The sequence below is a fragment of the Diabrotica virgifera genome, chromosome 6 (genome assembly GCF_917563875.1).
Source record: "Diabrotica virgifera virgifera chromosome 6, PGI_DIABVI_V3a".
Classification (NCBI taxonomy): Eukaryota; Metazoa; Arthropoda; class Insecta; order Coleoptera; family Chrysomelidae; genus Diabrotica; species Diabrotica virgifera.
The window spans coordinates 94,058,158-94,070,787 of record NC_065448.1 but is presented as its reverse complement, the minus strand read 5'-3'; the positions used below and the strand labels follow the sequence as shown (position 1 = coordinate 94,070,787).

The 12,630-nt window shown below is 31.2% G+C and overlaps 1 protein-coding gene across 1 annotated transcript in view; it reads right to left on the bottom strand.

The window, feature by feature from the left end:
• Positions 1-2,350: 2,350 nt before the first annotated feature.
• Positions 2,351-12,630, bottom strand: part of LOC126885881 (uncharacterized) — a 28,946-nt gene continuing 18,666 nt past the window's right edge. Inside the window, exon 3 of the mRNA XM_050652675.1 lies at positions 2,351-2,930. Coding sequence (XP_050508632.1) covers positions 2,388-2,930 — 543 coding nt within the window. The 3' untranslated portion in view covers positions 2,351-2,387. The remainder of the gene's footprint in view (positions 2,931-12,630) is intronic.

Below are 12,630 nucleotides of genomic sequence, written 5' to 3'. Positions count from 1 at the left end.
ATGTTTTTTGACCCTCACCCGAGAAACAAATAAAACAAAATTAAAACAAAAACGCCAATCAATAAAAAACAAATAAATATTTTTTATTTTTTTTTTATTTCTAAGTACAGATATAATTACTCGTATACAATGCGTCCATAAAGTAACGCATAAATTCATTATTAACTAAATAATAGTTATTTACGTACCAAGTCAGTAAAGTTACTCTTTATCGAACGAGTCTGATATTATGAGCAGAGCGAGCATAGCGAGCGAGGCGAATAACAGACGAGTTCGATAAAGAGTCTTTACTGACTTGGTGCATACAAAATTTTATCGCCAACAATTTGATATTGGTTTTAACACTTACAATTTACAATTTAAGAATTTTTTAAATTTTTGACGTAAGTAATAAAAATTTCATGACAGTGATGACAGGACAGACGACTTTTGCACGATCGCCGCTTTCGATTTTTAATCGATATTTATCAGTATTGAATAATTACTAAATCGGAAAAATTTTGATTTATTTTATATGAATAAAAGTACAAAATACTACAGAATTTCACTTTTTGACATAAATTTAATTAACAATGTCGTAAATTTTGTACGATATTTTTAATAATTAAAGTAAATAAATTGTAAGTTGACTCAAATAAATAATCGATTACTGCCATCGACCACTTACATTCAATTTCGATTAATCGCGGCAGGTAAAGTAAAATTCTTCTTTTAGTACAATAAAGTGTTACTTTACTGCCGCAAGCGAGGATAAATGAGTACAATAATGAATGACTTTAGTGACGGCTGGCGATAAACAACATTATTAGAAATTACTGAAACAAGTCGATTTTTTATTTTAATTTAAGGTTTTGTGGCACATATATCAGACTAGTGGCGTCATCCGTCTGGACGTCATGACGTAATCGATGATTTTTTCAATAATAGTCTTTCTGTCTGGGCACAGAATACGAAATAATAAACGTAATAAAAATTAGAAAGTTACAACATTTGAGACACATAATGAAGAGACAGCTATATTTAATGATAAGATTAATAATACATACAGGGAAAAATATGAGAAGGACGTAGTACATGAAGAAAGAGAATGCCATGATTGAAAAATTTAAGGAACTGATTTACATGCAGTTCTATTTTCTATTGAACTCTTCAAAGCGTAGGTAAAGATAGTTATAATTCTGATGATGATGTTCTACCTCTGATTGAGAGACGATACTCAAAAAAGAAGAAGAATGGATGTTCTGATTTTTATATAACTTATCTTCATTTACATACTTACATTACTTACGTATATTGGTAAGTGGAAATATTTCGGGTGTATTTTCTTTTTAACTTTTAGGGTTTATAGAAGCTAGAGATCGTTTAGACGTTTTATAGGAAAATGTGTGGGTCCTAATTTTTCTAGACCAAGGTTGCCTGAGTCCTATTAGCTTTTCATCTGTGGTCTCATATAGTACTTATTACACGAAATGATTTTTGGCATTGAGAAAATTTAACAACGATAATTCAAAATCCACAAAGAAAAGAAAGAATTTTTCCTGTTGTTGGCAGTATAATCACAAAAATTTAATAAAAAATGCTTTTTAAAACGTATAAAATGTTTTTGTTAAAATCCATTTAAGGGCTATATCAGAACGTTTTCGATCTTTAACAAAATCATCATCAGTGTTAACAACAGTAATTTCAAGCTGAGCCACCAAATAAATGCTAGGGTGAGAACTTTTTAAATGGTACAAAATTATGTTATATTGGCATATTTGCTTAAAATTCCATAGAATGGATAATATTTATAAAGAATTAGGCCCTTGGGCACAGTATGACTCTCCCATCACGTGCGTGGTGAAGCGAGTTGATGTGCCTCTACATGACGACTCTTAGATGGCAACTTAATGATGATGAGTCGTCCTGTAGAAACACATCAACTCGCTTTGCAACCCAGTGATGGGAGAGTCATACAGTGTCCAAGGGCCTAATCCTTGATAAATATTATTCATCCTATAATTGTATACCATATTTAAAGGGTTCTCGCCCTGGTATTTCTTTGGTGGATCAGCTTACAACTAACCTGTCATTAACACTGATGATGATTTTGTTAAAAATCGAAAACGTTATGTGCTGTAGCCCTTAAAGAGATTTTAATAAAAAAATTATACCTTTTACAAAGGATTGTTCATTAAATTTTACAGAGAATTCAATATGCCACAGAAGAAATTGAATTCAACTTAGATTTATTATTGGACCCAAGTTTTAATGAGGCACATGTGTAGCACTTGCTTTTAACTATACGGTCAACAATTTTATCGATTTTTATTATTTTTATTTCTTTAAGAACATAAGATAAAACAATGCATAAGACTGAAACATTTATTTAATTATTTACAAAACAATTATGTTAAATAAATAGAACTACCAGTGAGACCACAATAATTATCATGTCTACCTCTAGCTACTTTCATGTAGCCATCTTCTCCCCAAGATGTGCCCCATGAATTTTTAATAAGCCAATAATCCACCCCGTTCTCTGTACCATAACCCACGAGAACCATTGCGTGGTTCTCCGTGTCTGAACATTTTTTGTTATACCATACTCCTTCTGAGTAAAGCCTCAATCTACCGTCCACGTACATACCAACTGATACGGGCCCATTCTCCTTTACGGCATTTTTTAACTCTTCTTCTTTCTCATTTATATACTGATAAGATTTAAAATCGATGCGTGTTTTATTAGATGAAGGTTTACAAGCCATCTGTTTATCTTTATAGGGATATTCAGCTTCCGTACTTACACCATTTTTTTGTATGAAAGTAAGGGCGTCTTCTGGAAGTCCTCCCAAACACGAGTTGCTAGAAAAACAATCGACGACATTTTGTTCGCTGAGGGATATTAGCTTTCCGGTTTTTCTGAAGTGGTAGCTCTCTAAAACGCCGACCTAAAAAAGTGTTACATAAGTTACATAATCTTGGGATAAACGGTTGTTACATTAAGTAATATTGATCCTTTTTGTCTTGAAGACAGTTAGGTTAAACTGCATTCTCTTAATGATTCTTGTAAACTTTTAAGATATAATATGTTCATATAGAAAACTTTATAGTGGACGATCCACGATCCGATAAAAGGTGGATCTCGAGCGATATATTTATTGGAAAAAAGTTATTGGATATATAATTTAGTATGTTAACAATAAAAAAAAACAAGGGGCGCCCGATCTGATTTTGTTCTGACAATAATTAATTATTAGTTAATAAAACATGACTTTTTTAATAAAAAAAAATTTTCGGCTCAGACAGATACTATTTCAGATTTTTTGGATCGTTGTAAACAAAAAGAAATCTTTTGTAATTTTTCTGTTAAGTTGATCGTTTTCGAGTTATAAACAAATTAAAACTGAAAACAGAACGAAAGATGACGATTTTCAAGACTCAAAAATATTATGTTTGTAATCATCAAGTACCTGAATTCAAATTCAAAACTTCTTTTATCAGATCACGATAACAATTTTTGCCATGTTTAATTCTAAAATATATTTTTTTAACTGTTAATGAGGAAGGTTCCTTATAAAGACGCGCGATCGGGCTGCATTAACAACTGAAAAACAATGTTTTATAATAAAATAAATCCAAAACACTTATTAGTCCAGGGTAATAAGGTTTTTTTCATGACACTTCAGCAACCAGGGTACTGAAGCGTTTTTTCACCCGTGTTGAGCTGCCCCCCCCCCACTTGCAAAAATCAAAAAACAAATAGACCTGATTTATGAGCTACTTATGAGCTCTCATATTCCGCAAACTAAAAATTTTGAGCTCGTTCCACTGAGCAGGAATTTGATACTTTAGCTATTTGATACTGAGTCCCCCCCTACTTAAAAATAGGAATATTGAATCGATTTTTGCTGCAGAATTACGAGCTATTTATGAGCTCTTGAAATTATATAGTTTCGATCTTTGAGCTCATCCCCTTCACCCCCAAACAACCCTTCAATTGATTTAACTTAAGAGAAAAATGCTGAGAAAACTTAAAATATATCGTATTGCGGATATAATTTCTATAGCGTATATACTCTAAGAATAAACTATTAAATCACGTGCATTTCGATTATTGAGCTACAACCCCTTCGCAAGAAAACCACCCTATCTTCCCGGCTTAAGAGAAAGTTGTGCTTAAAATGCATTAAACTAATTATTTGGCGACTACATATCATTGAATAATTTATAAGCTTCCAAATTACGCGCATTTAGATCAGTAAATTGCAATTTATTTTGTATAGTGCAGTCACTGAAGGTAAAAATCAACGATTACCTTCAATTTCAGTGAACCTTCATCGATTTTCACGAAAATTGGTCAGTGGTTAGAGGATACGTCAAGAAATAAAGGTGACATGGTACCACCTTGCGCCTTTACCCTGAGGGTGGATACCGCCCCTTCTCGGGGGTGAAAATTATTTTATTAAAAATAACTGCACAAATCAATAAAAGAACAAATTAAAAGCAAAATTTATTATATAAAGTTAATAACATAAGTCAATACTTTTTAAGTTATTAAAGATCAAAGATTTTAATTATTCGTGAAAAAAATGCATGTTATGAAGCGGTTTTTCATAAATCACTGAAAAACTGTAAGTTTTTACAAAAAAGTTAATAGTAGTTTAATTCGTATAGCTTATATTCTAAGAATAAACTCTTAAATCACGCGCCTTTCGATTATAGAGCTACAACCCCTTCGCAAGAAAACCATCCCATATTCCCGGCTTAAGAGAGAATTGTACTTAAAATAATTTAAATTAATTATTTGGCGACTACATATCGTTTAATAATTTATGAGCTTGTAAAATATAAGCATCTCAATTATTGAATTGTCATTTTCTTTCTATAGTGTAGTCACTGAAGGTAAACTCTACTATGACCTTCGATTTCGGTAAATCTCCATTCATTTTCACGAATTAACAATAACAACTTGGGGTTTTAACCTGGGGTATATGTCACCCCTTCTCGGGGGTGAAAATTACTTTAGTAAAAATAACCCCACAAATCGAGAGAGGGACAAATTGTAATCAAAATTTGTTATATAATGTGATTAAAATAAATCAATACTTTTTGAGTTATTAAAGATCAAATATTTTAATTTTTGTGAAAGAAAATGCATGCTTTAAAGCGATTTTTCATAAATAACTCAAAAACTGTAAGTTTTTACAAAAAAGTGTTCATTACTAAAATTGAAGCTAATAAGAAATATAATAAATTGCTTACTTGAAAAACCCTTTAATGTTAATTTAAAGTAAGTTATTGGTAATTAAATGTATTTTTTTTCTGCGACTGTTCAAATCTAAGGATTCAAGCTTAAATAACCGGAAAGACACTTAGGTACTAAATACTTGTCAAAGTACTTAGAAATACCTATCGAAAATGAGCTCCAGAAAAAGCTGATAGCATCACAATCCGCTCACCAATTTTCGTGAAAACGAATGGCGATTTACCAAAATCGAAGGTCACAGTTGATTTTTACCTTTAGTGACTGCACTATAGAAAGAAAATGGCAATTCAATAATTGAGATGCGTATATTTTGCGAGATCATAAATTATTAAATGATATATAGTCGCCAAATAATTAATTTAAATTATTTTAAGTACAACTCTCTCTTAAGCCGGGAATATGGGATGGTTTTCTTGCGAAGGGGTTGTAGCTCAATAATCGAAAGGCGCGTGATTGAAGAGTTTATTCTTAGAATATAAGCTATACGAATAAAACTACTATTAATTTTTTTGTAAAAACTTAGTTTTTCAGTGATTTACAAAAAACCGCTTCAAAACATGCATTTTTTTCACGAATAATTAAAATTTTTATCTTTAATAACTTAAAATGTATTGACTTATTTTAATAACTTTATATAATAAATTTTGCTTATAATTTTCTCTTTTATAAATTTGTGCAGTTATTTTTTATAAAATAATTTTCACCCACGAAAAGCGGCGGTATACACCCTCAGGGTAAAGGCGCAAGGTGGTACCATGTCACCTTTATTTCTTGAGGTATCCTCTAACCACTGACCAATTTTCGTGAAAATCGATGAAGATTCACCGAAATTGAAGGTAATCGTTGATTTTTACTTTCAGTGACTGCACTATACAAAATAAATTGCAATTTACTGATCTAAATGCGCGTAATTTTGAAGCTTATAAATTATTCAATGATATGTAGTCGCCAAATAATTAGTTTAATGCATTTTAAGCACAACTTTCTCTTAAGCTGGGAAGATAGGGTGGTTTTCTTGCGAAGGGGTTGTAGCTCAATAATCGAAATGCACGTGATTTAATAGTTTATTCTTAGAGTATATACGCTACAGGAATTATATCCGCAATACGATATATTTTAAGTTTTCTCAGCATTTTTCTCTTAAGTTAAATCAATTAAAGGGTTGTTTGGGGGTGAAGGGGATGAGCTCAAAAATCGAAACCATATAATTTCAAGAGCTCATAAATAGCTCGTAATTCTGCAGCAAAAACCGATTCAATATTCCTATTTTTAAGTAGTGGGGGGGCTGACTCAGCCCCCCCCCCCCCACTAAAGTATCAAATTCCTGCTCAGTGGAGCGAGCTCAAAATTTTTAGTTTGCGGAATATGAGAGCTCATAAACAGCTCATAAATCAGGGCTATTTGTTTTTTGATTTTTGCAAGTGGGGGGGGGGCAGCTCAACACGGGTCGTTTTTTCGACTGATAATCCCTATAAGAACAAATTGTAACTATTTCCTGCGTAGGATCTGGCGGCCATTTTTATTTATAACTAATTTAGTGTCCAAACACGGCTTCTTTTAATTTTTTTTTAAATCAATGTAAAACATTGAGACTTATGGTTTTCTAAGTACAAATATCTTCGACAGAATGAAGAAAGCTTAAATGGCGTATAACAAAGTTTAATATCGAAATTTAAAAAAAAAATTCTAAAAATGTCGAAATTAAAAAAAAATTAATTTTGCACTAACCATTGTAAAATTTTTTGGGTTATTTGGTGATTAATATGTGACAAAAATGTCAAAGCGATTCATTCAATTGTTCAAATTTTATTCAAATTATTTATCCTAGAGAGCTTTTTTTGCAGTAACATAAGTCAGAAATAAATAATGTTAGAACCATTCTACATGTATCAAATGAAAGAACATGAGCTATACTTTCAAATTGGTTAAAAAAAAGTGAATATAATAATGCATTTATTAGCAATAAATAATTATGCATGGTATTTATGTATGGTAAAATTTTCCTTACCTATATATTTTTATTTTTTTATTTAATAAATTATATTTATATTTATTACATTTACGAATGTTGGTACGATATTCAAAACTCGATTTTAGAGGACGTAAGGGAATCTTTAAAAACACCTACAATGTTGGCAAAAAATGACTGGATGAACCAAGAAATTCTAGACCTGATGGAAGTTCGACGAAAATACAAAAATAGAAATATTATCAAATACAGTGAAATCAACAAACTCATAAAAAGAAAAATGAAACAGGCCAAAGAATCCTGGCTCGAGAATTCATGTAAAGAAATAGAAGACTTCCAAAGAAAGCATGACAGTTTCAACCTCCACAAGAAACTTAAATATACCTCCGGAATTAGAAAACAGAAAAATGCCCACGTACTTAAAACCGCAGACGGAAAAATTTGTGATCACGAACAACAGTGCAAAGAATGGGAGAGACACATCAGTGACTTTTTGACGATGCTTTTTGAGAAAATACTCCAAATACAAAGCACTATTTTGTATGCGCGTTCTATTACAAAAAAGTTGTGAATTCCGAAAGAACATTTATGTTTGTTTCATCGACTTCGAGAAGGCATTCGACCGAGTACAACATGATACACTTTTCGGTTGCCTGCAGGCAGCAGGACTTGACCACTACGATATAAGACTGCTGAAATACTTATATTACAATCAAGTAGCCTCTATCCAAATTGGAGACAGTCGTACTGAAAAACTGCCGATAAAACGTGGAGTACGACAAGGTTGTGTTTTATCACCCACCCTTTTTAATCTGTACTCTGAAGAAATCTTTAGGGAGGCTTTGGATGACAGACAAGAGGGAGTAAGGCTAGGCGGAGAAGTAATCAACAATATTAGATATGCTGACGATACAGCCATTCTTGCTGAAAATTTACAAGATCTTCAGACACTACTAAATCTAGTCAGTGAAGAAAGTTATCGGAGAGGCCTTAAAATCAATATTTCAAAGACAAAGTGGATGGCAGTTAGAAAGATTAATATAGATCAAGGTCAGCTTTCTCTTGATGGAGAGGAGTTAGAAGGGGTAAATCATTTTAAGTACCTTGGCAGCTGGTTAAATGTAAATTGTGACTCTGATGAAGAGATAATAACTAGGATCTAAATATCACGGAAGGCTTTTATGACCTGGAAACCAGTTTTATGTAACAGAAACCTGTCGATGAATATTCGAAAGAAGGTGCTGAAATGTTATGTGTGGTCTATCCTATTGTATGGTTGTGAGACATGGACGTTAAAAACCACAATGCTAAACAAAATAGAAGCATTCGAATTGTGGTGCTATCGACGAATCCTAAAGATATCGTGGGTTTCGCACACTTCTAATGAAGGTGTTCTTCAAATGCTGAATTCAAAACATCTGCTCATAAGCATCATAAAGAGGAGAAAAACAGAATACTTCGGCCATATAATTAGAGGACCTAAATACCATCTGTTTGGCCTTAAAATACAAGGAAAAGTGGAGGGAAAGAGATGGATTGGTCGAAAGAAACTTTCATGGCTGCGTAATATTAGACAATGGTGTGACTGCACAGTAGAAGAATTATTTCGCGCAGCAGCCGATAGAGAGACGTTTCAAGAAATTGTAAACATGATGACGGCCAACGTCTGAATACAGACATGGCACCTAAAGAAGAAGAAGATTACAATTTTTCATCAATTATCAAATATACATAGAATTACTTGGTAGTTGTGCACTTAAAACACGGTAAAAAATAGATCTTTTTGAAAAAAGTAATTAAAAAAGTTTATAGGGAAAAATTAACGATATTTTTTCATAATTATTTATTACTAATAAATGCATTTTTTATTCACTTTTTTTTAACCAGTTTGAAAGTATAGCTTATGGTCTTTTATTTGACATCTGTAGAATGGTTCTAAAATAATTTTTTTCTGACTTATGTTATTGCAAAAAAAAGCTCTCTAGGATAAAAAATGTGAAAAAAATTTAAACAATTTAATGAACCGCTTTGAAATTTTTATTACGTTTTAAGTACCAAAGAATCCTCATTTGACAAAAATTTCAAAGCTGTATACCTATTTTTATAATAGTTATTGCGAAATTATTTTTTTTTGCAGTTGCGACATTTTTTTGCAATTATATTAACAATAAATGAGTATATCAAACTTTGTAATATGCCATTTTAAACTTTTTCCATTCTGTCGAAGATGTTTGTACTAAGAAAACCATAAGTCTTAATGTTTTCCATTGATTTGAAAAACAAAATTAAAAAAAGCCGTTTTTTGACAATAAATTGTTTATAAATAAAAATGACCGCCATATCCTACGTAGGAAATAGTTAAAATTTGTTCTTATAGGTATTACCTATCGAAAAAACGCTTTAGTATCCTGGCTGTTGAAGTGTCACGAACAGGGTATATTTTTGTCTTATTGCCCTGGTATATGTCAAAAACTGATAGAATAAGGTTTAAACTTGAATTTAGGTACTTCGTAATTTTAAAAATTATATTTTCTACCTATGTTTTGTGCCTTTAAAATCCTATTCTTTTGTTCTTTTTCCAACTTTAAATTGTTTATAACTCAAAAACGACAACTTAAAAGAAACATTCCAAAGGGCCTTTACAGTTTTACATAATATTTCCAAACGTATTAAAAATAAATATAATGTATGTGGTTTTTTGAAATGGTGGTTGAACGAACTTCAGTTGAGGTGTCACTCAACTACCTTTTCTATTAAACATTTTGGGAGTTGTCTCTGCCCTCGCTAAAGGGTTAATGTCATTTAATTGAAAAGTGGTCTACAAAATGTCCTCCTCACAGATAAACTTGATTTTTTGCTTATTTTTAGTTTTCTATAGGGACCAAATTATAGTTACATTTTCAAATTGACACACTGAATAATATAGGTACTATATTATAGTAACAAATATTCGGGTATTATTAAAAAAAACATACAAGAATAAAAAACCGCTAAACGCGGTAAAAATGAGTGAAGCACACAACACACAATATTCCAACTACAAAAGAGCTAATATGAGTATTACGTGGCGCGAAATTTTTTTTTATTTTAATGAAAAATAAAATCATAGTTTTATTCTGATAGATTTGTCCATATTATTTTCTAAATTTGAAGTAAAAAGCGCCACAAAAGAGTACCTTTGATAAAGTTTGCTGTTTGAGACTCTTTTGTGGCGCGGTTTACTTCAAAATTAACAAATACTCTGGGCTAATTAGCAAAATACAAGGAAAAGTTATTTATAATACCAGCAATTTTATTGCTGGAATCAAGTCTTATGATTGTATATATTTATAATTTTGGTGTGCAAAATCCGCAGATAGTGTGCTACTTTTTTTATAAACAAAATGGCGCCCGAAAATCGTGTTTTTTTAATTTTTGCTCTATAACTCCAAAGATTTTAACTTTACACCAAAAACAACCAAATAAAAATTCACCGTAAGTATATTCTGCATAGAGACGTCTTTTCCCTATTTACTTCGACGAAAATTTTCCCCGGCAAATGCGATTTTTTCCAACAAAATCTTTAATTTTTAACTAAAATTTTAGGTAAGTAATTGTTTATCAATAATTAAAGAGCTTGGTAATATAAAAGCTGTTTTCGTATAGATTATAATTCCAGAAGCCGATGGAAATTAAATTGACAGTTTAACAACAATTGAATTGTTAATTAAAAACTTATGCCGCTCTAAGAACCGCAATAATTATGATGCATATGAATAACTATGATTTTTTTATAAAATGACACTATGTCTATCTAATGTACTTTACAGAATTGAAATTGGATTATTTAAGCAGCCTCAAGAATATTTTAAAATTATAAACAATTTTTTGTCTTATAAAAAAATAGAATATCACGGAAAATATTAAATTAAATTAAAAAATAAAATCGGTATTGGAAAAAAAGCGTCAGAATTCTTCTAAAAGAACAAACGTTTAATCGTGATGAGCGGTTACTGAGATACAACCCGTCAAAGTTGACCGGCATTTACGGGAAAGATATAAACAATTGGTTCATAATTTTCGAACCATCACTTTTTTATTTCGGTCCTCTTTCTGTACACCAATTTTGGTATCTTTAAAATACTCATAACATATCGTCGCCTCAAAGCAACACTAGGATATGTAAAAAAATGACTTTTGGAATAACCATTTCAAATGATTGGAAATAAACCCTTCTGTTGAGTGTAACACTAAGATAAATAAAAAGTGGAATACTTTTTTCACAATATTACATATCCTTGTGTAGCTGAATTTTTTTTAACTCATATGCTATAATGTAACACTAAGACAACATACATATCCTACTGTTGTATTTTGTCGTTTACTAATTTTGGTCACAAAATATTAATGCAACACTAAGTTATCTTACGCACATCCTACTGTTAATGTAGTAATTGCCGAATTGCGAATATTTGTCTTTGTTTATACAGGGTGAAACAAAAATACAGGTCATAAATTTAACCACATATTCTGGGACCAAAAATAATTCGATTGAACCTAACTTACCTTAGTACAAATGTGCACATAAAAAAGTTACAGCCCTTTTAAGTTACAAAATGAAAATCGATTTTTTCGAATGTATCGAAAACTGTTGGAGATTTTTTACTGAAAATGGACATGTGGCATTCTTATGGCGATAGCATCTTAACAAAAAATTATAGTGAAATTTATACACTCCATAAAAATTTTATGGGGGTTTGGTTACTTTAAACCCCCCCAAACTTTTGTGGACGTTCCAATTAAATTGTTCTTGTAGTACCATTAGTTAAACACAATGTTTTTAAAACTTTTTTGCCTCTTAATACTTTTTAGTCCTGTCGCCAGGGGGGGTACAACGGCCTCGTTAATTCAGATGGACTTACTCAAGTTTTTTTTATGTATTTTGACCCGTAGAACACGAATTTTTTGGGTAACAGTTGATCCGGATGTCGATAAGATTGTTATAGACCAAGAACTTGAGGAATCAAATAACAGCGATTTTTGGCAAAACAAAACAATATTTTGTATTTTTTGGGCCATTTTAAGTAAAAAATATTTCTACAAGTTTTTTCGTAGGATGCACAGTTTTCGAGATAAACGCGGTTGAACTTTAAAAAAATCGAAAAATTGCAATTTTTGAACCCGAATAACTTTTGATTAAAAAATGAAATAGCAAGTCTGCTTACCGCATTTGAAAGTTTAAGTCAAATTTTATCGGTTTTGATTATTTGCATTGGTAAAAATTTATTTTTTTATTGTTTAACAAAGCTATAAACACGTAGGGTTTCCCGTGCTTTTACATGCGTTTTAACGCATGTAACGTAGAAATAGTCTTGATTGCACTAGTACCTATTCTACCTACTCGTTCGATTTTAAATGAGAAATCATAGAAACA